Consider the following 18609-nt stretch of genomic DNA (forward strand, 5'->3'; position numbering starts at 1 on the left):
TAGTATGTAAAAATCTAAAAATGGAAAATATTGTGAAAAACATTTGTCGACCTTTTCAAGCTTTGCCCATTGTCATGTTGACCTTTTGTTTGTGTCAACCATATGGTGTCAACCTACTGACTGTCGATGTTCTGTGAAAACCTCATTACTTGGTAATGCACAATAAAATCAATGGGCGCAAGTGCATTCCTTACTGAGTAGACCAATTGCATGAATGCTTCAGCATACACCCACATGCACAAACAGGATTTAGGAAAGACATGGGGTTCACAGGGTGGAACAATGGGGCTTATCTTCCAGTATAGCAATGAGCAGGGCCTTATGTTTAAATTGCAAAGCAAGTTTATATTCCCCACAGACTTTTGGATTTTACTTGCTGTGGGATTCAATGTGTACCTTCCATTTCTCATTTATTAAAGAATGACTAACTTAATGGGGTTCAGTATCATTTACCGACAATCAAGTGGCCGACATGTTAAAATGCCAACAGTACCGTCTCGGATATCTAGGGACTTCACAAATGGTCATCGCAGATCACAACTCTAGAGCCTGAAACCATTTTAGACACATTCTTATCCAACCTCAAACTTATTCCGGCTAGTTCCTATCAGGAGATGTCTTACAAAATTTTACACAGGGCCTATTTCTCCCCCAAGCGAGGTTACCTAATGGGCACCGCTGACTCTTCTGACTGCCCCAAATGTCACTCCCATGATGCTGACCTACTTCACTGCTTTTGGTCCTGCCCACATATCCAGGCTTTCTGGAACACCCTACACAACTTTGCCACCTCTTCATTGAAACTGGTTTTTCAGTGTAATGAGGCATGGGCGTTGTTTGGATACGTTGCAGACCAATCCTCTGTCCCCAAGCACGACAAAAAACTCCTGGTGATCCTGTCCGCTGTTGGCAGAAAAGCCATTCAGCAGCAGTGGATACACACCCTGGCCCCCTCCTTGGAGATGGCGACGTCTAGGCTGCTCTTCCTATTTACCATGGATTGGCTACAGACGTCCCTTCATAAGGAATCCATGACCGCAACCCTATTCCAATGCTGGGATAAATATATCCAAATCTTACCACCTAGGACCAAATCGGCAATCCAATTATGCTTCCAGTCCACCTCATGGTATAACCTACATCTCCTCCAGAATAAGACCCCTGTCACCATTTAGATGCCATATTTCCTGAGACCCCCTCTCCTTGTGCACTTTAACTCCATATTCTGTTCCCACTCTTTTCTCTTTCCCATGTATCCTCTGCTGGATGGCTGGATCGGTCCATGGATGGGTGGATGGCCTGGTGCTAAAGGCGGGCTGTTATTTGTTTAGTTAGTTATTTGGATATCTCGAAGTTGATATCTATTAGGTACTATCGAATTAGTATTGTTACTATTTTTTGGCTTGCATTTTTATCTGAATGCTAAGGCTTTACTAATTATTCTTGGCAAATCATTGCTCAATTTATTGTTTTACCACTACCGAAGTTGCCATGCCATGTTCTTTGTACCATTTTTTTTCCCTTACCTATATTATATGTTAACTATTTTTGGAAAATTTTGAAAATTGTGAATTGATCCTCATAAAATACTGTCATATATCTAATTCTGATGTTTGTAACAATGTTGATACATGAGGCTCAATAAAACATATTTTTGAAAAAAAAAATGCCAACAGTTGTGATGTCGACGTGGACACGGTTTAAGTGTGCCACGTCTCTTCAAATGGTTTGCTGCGCTCACCCACTTCGGGTTGGTATGGTAAATTGTTTTTTTTTTTTTTAAAACACATAAAAACTGTGTTCTGTATTATTTGTGTCAATATTTTAGCTGTCAGCATTGTGGTTCGTCTGTGTCTGCATTTTTGATGGTCAAGACTTTGGCGTTTACTATAAGAACTAATAATAAATATTGTTATCAGAAACGATCAAGTCAAAAATATTTCTGTGATGTCATGATAAAACGGCACTAATATGATCATAAATGCGCTTGAAAAATGGAGTCCAGTAACTGCCAAGATCTTACTATTAACACTGCTGATACAGGGGGTATTCAATAAGCCAGTTATTTTTCTTCTCCTAAAAATGGCCAGTGTTTGGCCAATAACACATGGGATCCGTTATAATGCTGGGTACACACCAGGACGACTAGGGCCCGATCCCCTCAATCTAGATCCAATTCCGACCAATTGGATGTAGATTGTGTGCTGATTGGGCCCTTTTCTGTCCTGGTGTGGACCGATACCGATCCGATGCGCGGTCCCGCGGGTCGGTCGTTACTGAGATCCTACCTGCTGCAGGTAGGATCTCAATGACGACCATACAGCCGGGTGCGGGTCGCCATCGGATCAGACCCGCTCACGGTGCACATTGTGAGCGGGTCGTGCCCCCCCGCGTCACCGTGAGCGGGTCGGACGAGCCACTGACGAACCGCTCACGATGCGTCCTGGTGTGTACCCTACATAAGTCTCCAGATCCAACATGTTATCGCAGCTCTGAGGGCGGCTTATCCAGTAACATGTTTTGTGTACTTCAGACACGCAATGCAAAATACCGGATAAGTGCCAAGTATCGGGGCTAACGGACAAGCCCCGGCAAATCAGTAGGCTGCAGTAAAATTACTGCAGCTAATTAAATACTCCCTAAGTATTTTTTAGATATGGGGGTAATTGTCAGATGGGGGCACTATGAGGTGCCTGTACCATCACTTTTACATTGTTCCATCAACTCAACCCCCCACCCCACCCCACACACACACACACGCACACACACACTTGGACTTAATTGACATCAACCCATAAATTTAGGAAAAACACTTTTTCTTTGTTAAATGCAAATTGAAACATTACTGAAAGTATATAGTGTGGCTATAGCCTATAGCCTTTCAAAACCCATGTAGTTCCTCTTTCCTGCCTGAGGAGTCCCTCTCTGCTGTGGCGTTTCAAGCACACTATTCTGTATTCCAAAGCTGAGTTATAGACCAGAGCATGCCAGAAGTACCAAAACAAAGAGCAACAACCCAGGCAGGAAAGATAAATAATACCCCGTTCTCACTGCAGGCAAATTCCCGGGTCTAGCATGTCAACCCGGGAATCTGCCTTTTAACACAGGATTTTTGGCAGTGTGAACGGGTCACATACCCGGATCTCAGACACGGGTAAAACCCTTCTTTTTACCCGTGTCTGAGATCCGGGTATGCAGACACGGGTTGACCCATTCACACTGCCGAAAAACCCGTGTTTAAAGGCAAATTCACGGGTAGAACTTCTTCACCTGGAAATTTGCCTTGCAGTGAGAACGGGGGTCCAGCGCGGAAGTCCCCGGCATTTTAATGCCAGGTAAAAGCAGTGTCTTTCTCACTCGCAGTGAGAACACAGCATAATATGGGTTTTGAAAGATGCAGGATGCTATAATCAACACAAGGCTATACAAAACTTTTTGGTGGAGATAAAAGACATAATAAAAGAGATAATAAAATATGAATAGAAAAAAAAGTTTGATTATGATTCTTCAGTTTGGTCAACAAAACCAAATAAACTAGTGAAACAGAAAGAGCTTGCCATAGCAAATTAGTGTTCATTCTAGCACTCGCAATCTTTGAAAACGCATGCAGTTCCTCTTCCCTGCCTGGGGTGTCGCTGTATGCCGTAGTGCTTATAGCACAGTGTGGTCTATATATCAGCACTGTTATGCAAACCAGATCTGTGCTAGAAACACCACAGCAGTGCTAGAATGAAGACTAGCAAATGTGAAATCACCGTAAGGCATATTGCTCATTTGGGTGTGGTACAGGGGTCCGACAGTCGGGATCCTGACAGTCATTAGCCCAACTGGCCGGACCCAGACAGCATGGTGAGCGCAACTAAGCCCCTTGCGGGCTCGCTGCGCTCGCCACACTGCGGGCACGGTGGCTCGCTACGCTCTATGGGGGTCGTGGACCCCCACGTGGGAAAATAGCCGGTGGCCGTCGGGAACCTGGCTGTCGGGTGTTTTGACAGTCGGGATCCCGACGTTGGGTAAATGCCTGTCGGGATCCCGACTGTCTGGACCCCGCCCAGCACCCGCTCAATTATACAGAGGCACAAGACCAACAACATTCAACGCTTCAGTTGGGAAATTCAATTGAAAACACTATTGGACATTCTAGGGTAAAGAGTACCTGCAAGAGCAACTTCTGTGGACACTCTATCGATTGTAAGAACATCGTCAACTCCATCATCGCACGCTTCCACAAAAAACTTTTCTGGCGTTGTATGTCTAAAGATACATTTTAAACACAAGATTAATATAAACATTTTTGTTCATTAAATCAAAAGCTTTAGTACAGTAAACATTAGCAGGAAAGCATGCACAGATATACACAAATATATCCAAACCTTCCTCTATTACAGAAACAAATGAAATGCAATTTATCTAGCTGCAATATGTTCCATTCAGGATTGCTAACATGAAATACATTTGCCAGAAAGAGTATTTCCCAGAATGATAAATGTCTTCTTAAAAGTTTTTGAGTCCAGGGCACAGGTTCTCAAAGTCAGTCCTCAGGACCCCACACAGTGTATGTTTTGCAGGTCACCTGACAGAATCAAGTGCAATAATTAGCTCCACCTGTGGATCCTTTAAAATGTGTAATTCAGTAATGAGTGCACCTGTCGGGTGACCTGGAAAACGTGAACTGTGTGTGGTCCTAAGGAACGAGTTTGAGAACCACTGCTCCAGGGAAACAATCCTCGGGTCAGTTAAAAGGTAGACAGTGCTAAAGGTCAAAAGGTTCAAAAGGTCAACAAGACAATGGCTGCCTTTTCATTCTTACTTTGTGATCATTTACCACCCATGTGTACTATGACTGGGACTAGTAACCTCTGCCAAGGGCAGCAGAGCGAGGTACCCTACTCTAAGCCAAGGAGATGATCATCGATTTTAGGCGAGGTTGTGGTAGGCCAATACTCCCCACATTTATGGAGGGTGCCCATTAAGGTTTTTAAATTTTTAGGTTTATATATTTCGGATGATTTAACCTGGTCATTGAATTGCACCTCTGTGATCAAGAAAGCCCAGCAGCGTCTCTTTCTTAGAAGACTCAGGGCTGTGTGTTCAGAGACAAGTAAGCTACTGTAATTAGGTTTTATTGGAGGCATAGTGGAGAGTGTTTTAATGTATGGGATTGTAGTATGGTTTGGGAACTGTACTGCGGCTGAGCATGCCACTTTAGATCGTGTGGTAAAAACTGCTAGTAAAGTCATTGGGGTGTCTCTACCATGCTAAACTGTTTTTTTCCCCATCTGCTGTTCTTATGCTAAACGCCCAACACTGAAATGGGAAATTGAGTCACATCATGTACATAACCCACCTCAGTAGGGGTGTGGTATAATACCCCGACAGTCAGTACTCCGACGTTGGAATCCCGACTGCACAGCGTGGGGAGCGCAATGAAGCCCCGTGCCGGCTCGCTGCGCTCGCCACCTATTTTATTCTCCCTCTATGGGGGTCGTGGACCCCCACGAGGGAGCAGTCGGGATTCCGACGTCGGAGTACTGACTGTCGGAATCCCGACTGTCGGGGAGCCGTCCGGCACCCCCTCAGTAGTATTATCCTTCCTGACAGACTACTGCCAACTGAATATTAGTCTTGGACCATAAGTAAGGTTATTACATTTTTGGTTTAGTACAGAAGGGCAAAAGCAGACTTCAGTAAGTTTCCTCAGTTGTCTGCATGGTCCTTTAGCAGGACTTCTGCCACGTCAGCTGTGCAAGAGCAACAGAGTGTCTTAAGGGGTGGAGGCTAGGACACTGACTGAGATAAGCGGTCAGCCATCTCCAGCAGCAACCGAATACATATAAATATAATATTTGGCAGGGCAATAGCGACATTCCTGGGCCGTGCATCACTATCGCCCGCTGTGCACACATTGGGAAATTAAGGCAAACCTTCTAAGAGATTTTGACAATGTAGTCAAAATCACTTAGAAGAATCACCCCGTGTGTACACTGCTTTACCCCAAGCAAATAAAAAGTCTGATGTAATTGTATTCAAACCTTAGGAGATCCTGTATCAACATTGTTATTGTATGGAAATTAGACTTCCTGGTGCTTAATATACTGTACATCCTGGAACAATTAACTATTCTGTTAGATTAAACAACCTATTGCATTAACTAAACAGAAAGAATTCACAAGAGCACACACTTTATTTTATTCCTTTGTCTTCCAGAATAGTCTGCAATAAAATGAAACTTTACACGATTTTTGTTTGCACATAACATAAATTGTATTAAAGCATAGTTCCCATTTTACTCTTCTCACCCTTCTACTATCAAAGCCATAGTATAGCCATGGTCAGAATAGTACCATTTTAGGGTTTCATACAACACTCTTACTAGAATATTTATTCCCTGTTCCAAAAAAGGGATGCTGGTGGTTACAAGGTGCAGGCAAACGGTCAGTACACTGGAACATTACTGCTATGATTACCAACTGAATACGCCTAAAAAGTATTTCATAATGGGAATAAAAAATATATATAAAATTTATTGTGATGGTTCTGGCTCTTTCATTATTCAAGTTGATCAATACATAGAAATATTTAGCGTGTAAAGCAGTGAGGACTTCATTCAACGTTTAAGCAATGCCATAATACAGTAATAGGGTGTGAGAATTAGAAAGTGAGGGATTTTGGGAGAGTTTTCCCATTTTTTTTTTAAAGCAGCAATCATTTACATGGCAAAAATCAACCTGTTTTTTTTCAGTGTAGAGGATTGCTGCTTTAAAAAAAAAAAAAAAAAAAACTCTTCTTCTGATTCTCACACCCTATTACATTTGGTCCCAATGACCATAGAGAACAGACAAAAACAAACAAATATTCCTCCAGGCGACAGTATAGGAGGTCCATTCAATATGGTCCTCCAAGTAGCAACAGCACAAAAAAAAAAAAATACAAAAGGACAAACAGAACACTGAAAGGTCCTCTGTGTGGTACAAGGATTTTAAAGAAACTGGAAGACTATTAACCAAGACATATCTGATACTAGTCTTCATCTAGATTTCCTATTCTGTCTGCTTCCCAGATGTTGACCGAAGGATATCACCGGAGGCGGACTGTGCCGGGGGACATGGTGCCGGGTAGAGCAAAAGGGCCCTGGTGGTGCAGTGTATACTCCTGATGCAGCCGAGCTTCATTCAGACTTGACTTTCGGCGGCAGCCGCGGTCATGTAATTTTTACTCACCAGCAGACCTGTGTCCTACAAGGGCAACGGATGCTATTTAGGTCCAAAATTAACTATATAGCAATCTGGGATATAGCCGTGCTGCCGCGCATAGGCGGCTGTATCACAGTGGGAACTACTGCATGGCTTGTGTACAGCTGGTGAGTGCTCCGCTCCTGTGTGAAATGTGTGAGCACACAGCAAGCCTGCGGGGGGTCAGGGAGCGGCAGCAGAAATAACAGTTTATTAGTGATACGGCCGCCATGCTGCCGGGGGCCGTGTCAACCAGGACCACTCCCTCACAGATTTAATTTTGTGTCCCCATTAGGCATTAATCAATAAATAAAAAGAAATAACATAAAAGTGGTTGTAAAAATGGGAGTCCCATTCTTAAAAAGGAGGCTCCCATAATTATTCAATTAATAATAAAAGATATAAGTGGCCCAGCATGCTCTGCCACAGTTTTCTATCCGGATATGCTGAAAATGTGTTAGGCATGCTGGGATATGTAGTTCAGCAGCAGTTGGAGGGCAGCTTATTATTATTCCCCACCCCTGGTGGCCTCTTTCATTAGGTGACTCCCATATAGGCAGCCATGGAAAGCCCACCGCTGGCTGTATCCTGAATCTTAAAAGGAAGTGGAGAGTAATACCCCTTTTACACCAAAAATCCCGGATCCGACCCGGGAATTTGGAAGAAGGATCCAAGCCGGGTCGGATCCGCAGGGATCCTCGCCGGAAACACTGATCGCCGTGCTGGGGGCAGCCCAGCACCAAGGTAAGCTGCTGGGCTGCCCTCAGCCGTCGTCTGGGGAGGTGAATGGATGCCGTACACAGGCATCCATTCACCTACTCCGCTGCCGCCGCTGCTGTCTGCGGAGTATAGCAGACAGCAGTGCAGGCTGTCTGTGACCCCCTGTCCAACCTGTGGACGCTGCGGTCCGTAGGTTGCACGTCCCCCATTCATGTACATGGGAGCCGGGTCGGATGAACCGGGGTACCGATTTACACCGCCCCTCTACCCAGCTCAGGACCTGGGTAGAAGTCCCGTTTACACCGCCGCTGACCTGGGGTTTTGTGGCGGTTTAAAAGGGGTATAAAAGAAGTAGGGAAAGAGCAGAAGGAAAGAAGCCAGTTAAAGGAAAAGAAAAGAGGGGAGAGAACAGCAGAGAAAAACAGTAAAAAAAAAAAAATAATAATCCAGGTTGGTGTATGTTCAGTAAATTTTTATTTTTTTTATTTTCTGTGGTGGAAAACAAATTGTATGTAGATCCTGTATGGGAATCTCTCTCACTACACAGGGATTTTGGGATATGTACAAGGTACAGTACTAAGGGGAAAATCCTATTTGCCCTGATGCCATTTTGGTTGATAGCGGTACCAATTAGCAGATGTTTTTATCAAACAAAAATGAACCCACGATTGGTTGAAAACACATTGGATTACGGATAATGTAAGCTCTCACAAGCAGGGCCCTCTTCCCTAATGTACTTCCTCTACTCTTAAAGAATGCCATAGTCCCTTCAAAGGCACCAAATCCTGTGGTTTTCTGTCACCCTAATCTTATTTCAATATCGTCTGCTGATGCAACTCTGGTTAAATACCCTATACTTGCCCTTTATGGTCTTGAACTATAAAGCCCCCCACCATACACTAGTGACTAGGGTGATTTCCATGCTATTTGGGCACTTTTCCCGTGATTGCAGCGATCAATAACATGAAAAGTGCCCAACTTGCATGTGACTGACAGCAGGTCTGATGCGATGCACTAAACAGAGAAATATACTGTTTCGGCGCAAAAAAGGGTCAGCTTAAACACTAAAACCAGGTATTATCAGCCTGGTTAAAATGATACATAATAAACAAAAATTATAGTGAAAAGCCCCACAGATGGGATAAATCCGTACACAAACATATGAATCATACCCTCCAATTTATGGGGAAGGAAATGTCCATGTCCATCAATCAATCAATTTATGTGGAAGGGAATGTTCATGAATGTGTTCACACTTCCGTGCTCCAAGATCATAAAATGAAGAAATATGTATATATGGGGTCAGTCACAAACTGGTAAATAACAGCCCTAAATTAGGGAATGGGTAATGATAAATCCTCCTTTAAGACCCGGTGTTCTTTTATATGCTTTTAAAGGGTCACATCGTGCAAACTCACATATTCAGTTTACTTTGGCTCCTTCGCACTGACCCACGTTGTGCGGGGTTAGCTGCTTCACTCTCCGGGTGACTGGTCCGGTTTGGGGTTGAGCAAGTATTCAATGTGTTAAGTGCAGCGCTCTACCCCTTTTAAATCGAGAAAGTGTTGGTGCGGTTGGTGGACTGACGAATAAAATCAATGGGCAGGTACTACTGTGCAAATAACTTTTACTTGGTAAAAAGGGGTTTCTTACATATACAATAAAGGTGCAAGAACATATACATATACAAAGGTTAGTGCGATACAGTAAATGCAGGTATATTTTTACAATCCGAAAATACTGCAAGTAGGTCTGACTCCTGTGAGTCTGAATTGAAGTGGGCAAGGGGGGTGGTCTGGGGTTGGGTGTCTGTCCGATAGGAAGGGCCCAGGGAGGTAGCTGATAAAGTGTCTGCAGTTCCCGTGGCTGCGGCATCCCGCTGTGCTACGTCCCGAATGCTGTGTTGTTACTGGCCGGCTTTCAGTGGTTGTTTGATTCTGCAGAGGGTGAGGGGCCGTCTCGTGGGTAGTGCTGGCGGACGTCACTCGGGTGGGGCTTAGTGGTGGCAGGTCTGGGCGCTCCTTATGTCCTCTCTCCCGTTCAACCGACAGAGCAGGTGTCCGGTTGTATCCCTGTCCGATGCTGCGGGTGGGGGGGCGTGGGGCGTCTGACATGGGCCGTGGGCAGGTGGAGCTTTTGATCACTCCTCCCCACCTCGGTGCCTTGTCTACGGACCTAGCCAACTCACCTCCTCCTGGTCCCGGCGCTGGTCCATTGCTTTCGTCTAGGCGCGCTGGCTGTAAGGTTTCTGCGCCGCGGTCTCTCAGATGCCGCCACCACTCTGCGTCCCGCTCGTTCTTCCGTGCTCCGGTGGCTTCCCTGGTGCTCTCCTTCAGTTTTGTGGTTGGTTGGGTTGGAGGCTTTTATTTTTGCTGTTCTTGTGGTATGTGTAAGAAATAAAAAGTATGTGTAAGAAATAAAAAAGTTTAATTTATCACTGGATGGAGAAATATCTTTTTTTTTACCTGGACACAAAATAAACCTTTAAGAGAGGATCACTGCTGGGAAAAAAAGTAAGCATAAACGTAAGCACCCTGGAGGTCTTACGCAGCGCCGGTGCTAGGGTGTCCGGCACCCTCCTGCAAACCATACATTTTGCGCCCTTTCACATTGCCATTGCAACAAGCTGCAGCCCGATTGTGGGAGTGTATGCAACATGCAATCCTATGGAGGATCTCGGGTGCATGTACATGTATGCATACACCATCTCAGTGCTGTGTCCGCAAAATGTTGCAGGCACATTGCTGCCCCATACAAATGTGCCCATGCACGCTGCGAGAATCGTATACGTTATGGGCTAGATTGCATCGCATCACATCGCACGGCATGCATGCAATGTGTGTGCGATGCGATTCGAAAGCAGTACAAAAAGTATGTGCAGCACTCGTGACTAAGGGGGAAAGGAGGGGAGAGAAGGAGGAGATGGAAGAAGAAAGAAGAGGGGAGGAGATAGAGGGGACGGAGTGTTGAGGACTGGCAGCGGCACTGGCACAGCACACTGAGAAGAGGGAAGGAAGGGGAGGCAATTGGTAGGGGGCGGATCCTGACATGACATGTCATCCAGGCATTCACAGACAGCGCTACATGCCTCAGCGCAAGTGTCCGTGAGGAAGAGGGGGTAGGTTGCAGGAGGAGGACAATGTGTGCACGGTGCAGGGAGCTGCTCAGCCTCTCCATACTGCCGCCCGCTGTTAGACAGGCGCTGCGGGCGGCATGCAGGAGGCAGTGACAGTGAGGGCTGAGGCAGCTTTAGCAGAGCAGGGAGGGAGACAGCGCCTTTTCAGCATGGCGTCTCCCTGCTTTGCAGGAGCTGCTGAGTGGGTAGCGCCGGTCCTGGTCTTACGTTAAGTGTGAGTGGGTGTGAATTTGACACCCTTAAGAAACCTTGATGAGTATGTCCCCTGTTTTATGCATGTGAGTTTACACTTCTTCAGACTGCTCGAGGTGAACCATAAAAGCATACAAAAGAACACCAGGTCTTAAAGGAGGCTTTATCATTATCTGATTCAGGACTGTTATTTACCAGTTTGTGACTGAACCCATATATTTTCTTCATTTTATGGTCTCTGAGCACTGAACGGTGAACACATTCATGAACATTCCCTTCCACATAAATTGGTTGATTGATTAATGGACATGGACATTTTTTCCCCATAAATTGGATGGTATGATTCATATGTTTGTGTACTGATTGATCCCATCTGTGGGGTGCTTCACTATAATTTTTGTTTATTGTGATGAGATGCACTGTCCAATGCACATTGCACAAGAGCCTGAGAGTCACATCGGCAGCATGAGCAATCTGCTAAATTCCTTCAAAGCCTTGGCTGGGATCACATGCAATATATTGCATGCAAAATGACCACATGTGATATATCGCATGCGATCCTGCTGTCCATGAAGGTCCCGGGCTGCTCAAGTGTATGCCCAGGTTCAGCGTTTTCTGTTTTGCTTATTCATTTATGTATTCTGTAACTGTGCACTGCGGATCCCTTGTGGCACCATAAAAATAAAGTATAATAATAAGGATGCTCTGTTACTTATGGGCCGGTGCTGTGGACTAAAAGTTGTCAGCCAGCCCCTGGATATCAGGGGATATATTTTAATTCCAAGGAAGTATAAAACCCTTCAATGTTCAGGAATGTGTTACATTTGAATGCTGCTACCCCCCAGGCTCACAATCAAACAGTAGGTCAGCTACTGCAGAACTCATTTTTAACTTTAAAAAGCTGCAGATATCCCTTAGTTACTCTCCCCTTTCCCAAAAGGTCACATGCTCTCCACTGTAAACAGGAAAAGAAATAGGAAAATTGAGATAGTTTCTCCACTCATCTGGTGACACTTTCAGGAAACATGATGCAGATATGATGAGCCAGCAGAACACGGGGCAGTGTTTCTGTAGATGCACATTTAATAATCATACAATTGCTCAATTGTTCTTATGGTTTTTTTAAACATTCAGAAAATGCAGAAAATGTCATGAGGTAACAGATAGAACAAGTGAGGAACAAAAAACAAAATCGGTGTAAGGGAGACAGGTCAGCTACAGCCAACAGATAAATAGAAAACAAATTCCAGTACTGATAATTCAGACATCCATGTCCACCATTTAAATAAAAAGGGGAGGGGGACTATGAAATAGAGTTTGCAGGGGGGGGAACAGACTTATCCGCTGTGACATGTAAAACACTACATGATAGGAGAAGAGGGGACTGTGGCGTATGGAACCTCTCTAGTCATAATGGAAGACTACAGTGGAATTGAGTTTTAGATACCACTTTAGCAAATCGGGTTGTGCCATGGTTGAGCATTTGTGGCTCTAATAAATATTATATGTGACCTAGAACATAACTGGCAGATTTGTGGGACTGTTTATCACTTTTGAAGCTTAGTGCATCTGGCCCCATATCTTAAGTAACTCAGAGTCAATGGAAGAAATGCAAATATATTCCCACTGCTTAAAGGTAACAGTACATTGGAGGTCAGTTTACCATTTTAACAGTACCAATAGGATATATAGTGCCATAGGAGGATGTTTCAGACAGCCTAAATCTTACATCGAGGGTCTGAAAAGTATTAAGGCCAATATTAATTTGGTCAAACCAATGTTTAAGTTGATGGTAAAAGAACCAAGGATTTGTGTGAGGAATAGGATGGAAGTTGCCTAGAGTTAGTGGGTTCTCTGTCATAGGCTGTTTGTTGTGGCCGCGGCGGGTATCAGAGCGGAGCCCTTATGGAGCACCCGGTATAGAAGAGGTGAGGGTCCTGGACACACATTCTCTAGGGGGGTGGGGAGGTCAGCCTGGACTAGTCCTGCTATCATAGTTCCTTGTCAGGGCTCACACAGGGGGTGTAGCTCCCATTCATGTTCTGTTACTGTCCTTCTAGTGGGACCCGATAGCTTATTTGCTATACAGCATGACCAGCCTTACCTAGTGTTCATTCTAGCACCCTATATAGCTATATTTGAAAACTCATGCAGTTCCTCTTCCCTGCCTGGGGTTTCGCTGTCTGCTGTAGTGCTTCTAGCACAGTATGGTCTGTATATCAGCACTGATATACAAACCAGACCTGTGCTAGAAACACCACAGCAGACAGCGACACCCCAGGCAGGGAAGAGGAACTGCATGAGTTTTCAAATATAACGGGTGCTAGAATGAACACTATGCAAATTGCCAGGTAAACACAGGAGCAAAGGGGAGTCCTTCTGAAATCCCCATCAGTGCAGATCACACTGGAATAATGTTAATGAAGGACAGAATGCTCACTGTCCTGTCTTTCCTAAACATGCATGCAACGTTGCTAGGTTTGATATGCTGCATATCCAACCTAGCATCTGCACAAGCAACCGTGGGAGCGCGCATACACACTGCTCAATATGCGAAACATGCCAATCCAATACATCCGCTTAAGTATGACTGGTATGAGGTTATACAGTGTGCTGACAATTTTGTTTTTTAAAGTAAATATGCTTAATATGTATGGGGTTATTCGTAGTCTACAGAAGCGGTTATTAAATTGTGGGTCCTGACCCCAAAGTGGTTCTGAACCTTTTCAGCATGGGGTCCTGACTACACGTTTTAACCTCTAGCTCCTGCTTCTTTCTTATTAACACACTTTTATAGCCTAGTTTTTCACTTGTGTGCTGCCCTGGGGTAACTGGCTTATGCTGGCCTTTTTGGGGTTCCGCACCCCAGATTCAAACTTAGTATTAGGGACCCACCAGAAATGAGGTCACCGTGAAGCTGGTTGGTGGGCAAATATTTCTTGGCCAATGAATATACCAAGAACCTCTATTATTGATTGATTTGATTAATAGTATGGAGTGTGCATCTGCACCACGTGTTTTTCTTTGCAGAACTACAAGTCCCAGCATGATAGCACCTCATGTAAATTGGGTGTGCATTCTACGATCCCCTCATCCCCCCTCCATGTTATTGACCATCAGGCTGATGACTTTTCTAATCTCAGCCAGTGATTCAAGGAGTCTGAAAAATCTGTTAAATTGTCTGTTATTTTTGACTCCTCAAATCATTTTGTGCCTCCACAATGCTGCCATGCATGTGCTGTCTGCTGACTACACATGTGACGTGATGACCTTCTGCAGTAACTTGCTGGAGTCCTGTAATTATTTTTATTGTTTGATGAAGTCCCAGAGCAAAATAGATTGAGTACCCCTGGTCTACAGCATTGAAGAAGCAGCTATTCAGAATGGACCCGACTTTAAAAGCAGTCGGGCCTGTTTTGCCAAAAACGACAGTGGATTGTCGAGATCATGGTCGGATCTCAACAATCCACGCCCGTTTTCGCAAACACGCCCCCTTTTTGCCGATAGGCAGGCAGGACATTGAATTCCACCTGCCGATACACTGGCGAGCAGGCCTAAAACGGGCCAGGAACCCGACTGTTGGGACCGAGATTGTATACCCCCCATAGTCAGCCAGCATACTGGAACTTTGCCTCAGTACCTCTTTTCTATTGCGGAACTCTGCCGACGGTCACCAAGGATAGCCCCAAGATTTTCTGGGAAGAAGTCTAGGCTGGAGTCCAAGAAGTAACGATTTAAATGCATGCTTTACTGCCATGTATGATTTCACTAAATCACTTACATATAACAATAGTTTTCTGCTTTATGATTATATTATAAAATGAATAACAACTAGGCTGCTTTTTCCAGTGGATTTAACAGTTCCTGAAAAAAAGTAATCATTCAGTACGGATCTCATTTATCTCCCATTTCAATGGCTTCTTTCAATTTTGCAAAGCTTACTTTGGAAATTTAGATTTCAAATGCTAGAGTTTTACCAATTGCATTTACAAATGGTTTCATCAGACCTAGTTTAATATGCAGTGGAGGTAAATAAACATTTACAGGATCCACTAAACTCGTATCTAACACATTTTTCTGTGAGACCCAGGTCACCTATTTACACCCAAATTAAAGTACACAGCACTTTTTTAATAGTAGTGTGAACTTTCACCATAAGCAGAAATTATTTTCTGCATTCTTAGCATTTCTGAAAATATTCTAACAACTAATACACGGGGGCCACAGGACAATTCAAACCTGCTCGCTGGGCTGCATGTCTTCAGAGCCTATGGAGGAGAAATTATTCGAAGGCTACTTACCATCAAACGAGTTTTCCTCCTTTCTATGGCACTCGCAGCTACTGTATGACCCAGGAGTCACCAGCAGCTGCTAGGTTTTAAGCGAAATTGGGGCATTACGGAAAATACGCATGCACAGCGGCCAGACCATTGGTCAGCATCCAAATTCGGACGGACCTGGCCAAATAGGTCTGAATTGGCCCCAATGTGCTGAGCCCATTTGGAGGAGCGCCGGGGATGGTTGCATCCATGTGAGCGCCGATCCTCCATCCTCGGAGCTCCCATCCTCGGCCCCCAGAGAAGGGGTGCTGTGGTTTATGGATGGGAGAAGGACGGAGGGGGAGAGTGCTGAGTACGGAGGAGCACGTAGTATCCCCGGCACAGGAAGCGGCGACCTCCGAGCAGAGACAGGCGGTGCCACGGCCCCTAGCATAACCCCCAGACGCGGCCTGAGTATCCCAAGTACATCCTGTCCAGCAGGATCCCCAGCCCCCAGGCACACACTGGTATCAGCCAATGTCCCCTCGGAAGGAGTTATGGCTCTAGTATCAGGGGGCAGCAGCGGTGGACATCAGCCCAAAGAAGGCCCAACTCCAGTCCCACGCCACACTGACTCGCCCCCCCCCCCCCCTCTCACACACACACACGGCCTTACAAGCTGGCTCTCCCACCAGCCATGGCCCCTGACCTGCTGGCCCACCACTAACCCCACAGCAGGACAGGGTACTTATCTGTACTGTCACTTGTTACCTACCTGGATGTTGCACAGCAATCTAAATCTAATTCCTAGTATACGCAGTTATACCTGGCCAAATAAAACGGATTCTGATTCTCTGACCAGCCTTTGGAGATACAAAGGTTGTTCAGGCTCCATGGAGGAGGCAGACTGCTGGAGGCTCCACACAGAGGTGAGAGGGGAAAGTGGGGGACAGTCTTTGCATGCCCCTGTCTTTCTGTCTCTCAATGAGAGGCTAAAGGTGCCCACACACGCACCGATCCCGGCGGTGCGATGCTATACGATGGGGTGCGCGCTCCCGCGGCACCTTATCGTACAGTACAAAAAGTATGTGCTGCACATACCTTTTGTACTAGCTTTTTCTAGCATAGCATCGCATCGCATGCACATCGTATGCACAAGGCATACGATGCGATGCTATGTGTGCTAGTTAAGCCCACAACGCATGCCGGGATCGGTGTGTCTGTGGGCACCTTTACACTAAAATATGGAAAAGAAAAGTAACTGTCACAAACACACTATGCCTGATGGAAAAAGCCTAATTACATATCTGAATTCAGAATTTAAAACTGCACAAGAGTCACTACTGAGTTCTCTTGTGAAAATCATGTTCACCAGTGTAATTGCTTTATTTCTACTTTCAGTCTCATAAGAAGATAGCAGCCTAATAATTATGGTCCATATACTAATAGAGGTACTTATATGTTAGTTGGGCGCCCACTATACTTAGTACATTCATACCCCCACTATCCATGTCGGCATGGAGTTGATTTTATATAGTGTGGGAGCGCAGTGAGCCATCGAGCCCGAAGCGTGCCGAGCCCCGCGAGTGGACGTGGAAAACTAAGCAAATAGCTTAGTTGGCGCCCAACTAACATATAAGTACCCTAATAGATTTGCATTATGATTCACCACCTTTGGACAGTACTTTGACATGAGCTGGAGGTGTGGCTGTGCGTCAAAAGCATTAAAACACCACCAGTGGTGGGTTTTCCTGCGGCAAGCATTTGTTCTGCCCCAGAAAAACTAACCACTGAAGGGGCTGTTGCTCTTCTGTAGAAACCCCTGCTCCCCTGGACAGCGAGCATGGGCTGTTCGCGAATTTCAGGCAACAGGACAATAGGTGACGGGGGGCCTGGCATATGTAAGATTATGGGGTGAGCGAGGGGCGCACACCAATTTACTAGTGACATGACTACAAAATTCTGGGCATACCACTGAAGGGGTTAAAGGCATACTAGGTAAAAAGGTGTCAGAGTGAAAACCTACACAAACAGGTATAAATGAAGTTTAGGGATTAAGAACCAATTAACTAAATTGACACGGTACGAAAAATGACAGGAGTTGATTGGTTGAAAAGGTCTCTCCACGGCTTGTACATCTGCAGCAAAGTGCGGTAACCGGAGCTCAATACAGTGTGGAGACAGGAATAGCTGTGGTGCGGTGTAGACCAGAACAAGGAGTGTGGTAGCATGTACAACTATATATGTCACACGAACACACATATGTTGCTCTACAAACAGGTGAACAGTGCAAACATATTGTACCACGTACAAGGTGTGGCTGCAGCACATGATGTATATTAGTTAAGACAAGGTAAAAGGACTGGGAAAAGGTAAACATAGCTGATGAAGCAAGATGGGGACACCGGCTTCCCGTGCACCGATCAGCTGGAGGACCGGATTTAGGTGAAAAATAAATAGAAATATAGGTTTTCAAAAAATAAAAATTATGCAAATGCAGGTAAACACACTAACATGTCACGGTGCAGGAGCACTAGCTAAACATTAGTCTCCACATGATCACTCACAGTTTGAGGTTCTCATAAACCAGCGCCATGGCTCTAAGCTGGTAGTGTCTTGTGTAACTCAGCAACGCCGAATGTCAGACATATACCCGGCCTGTGATCTCTCTTGCTCTCTCTATGGCAGCGACAGGGCCAGCGTATACAGCGCAAGTCACATTATTCTGCACAGCCACTTCCTCCTACGTAACATCTCCACCAGCGCTACGGCGGCCGGCACAGTCACACTCACTGCCAGATGCTGAAGGACATACACATAGACGGTGCGCTACTGGACTCAAACTTCTACATATAGCGATCAACTGAGAAAGGGTACTAAGTGAATAGGCAGGCACTGCAGTACAAGTAGTTCCTATTCCCTAATCCCAATTGGTGCTTATACTTTCAATTCACACCCGAATAGTGAAGATGTGTTGTTAGTTTATAACATTGTCCCAGCTTTTTAAATTAATTGTGCAGTATAACTTTTATGGTTTTGTTTACTGTGTTCTTACCCTCAGTCTAGAGGG

The 18609-nt window shown here is 45.1% G+C and overlaps 1 protein-coding gene across 1 annotated transcript in view; it reads right to left on the reverse strand.

The window, feature by feature from the left end:
* Positions 1 to 18334, reverse strand: part of SACM1L (SAC1 like phosphatidylinositide phosphatase) — a 60107-nt gene extending 41773 nt beyond the window's left edge. The window contains exons 1-2 of the mRNA XM_083188141.1: positions 18107 to 18334; positions 4157 to 4254 (exon numbers count right to left, since the gene is read on the reverse strand). Coding sequence (XP_083044267.1) covers positions 4157 to 4254; positions 18107 to 18135 — 127 coding nt within the window. The 5' untranslated portion in view covers positions 18136 to 18334. The remainder of the gene's footprint in view (positions 1 to 4156; positions 4255 to 18106) is intronic.
* Positions 18335 to 18609: the final 275 nt, after the last annotated feature.

This window comes from Crinia signifera, chromosome 5 (genome assembly GCF_055691185.1).
Source record: "Crinia signifera chromosome 5, ASM5569118v1, whole genome shotgun sequence".
NCBI classification, from domain to species: domain Eukaryota; kingdom Metazoa; phylum Chordata; class Amphibia; order Anura; family Myobatrachidae; genus Crinia; species Crinia signifera.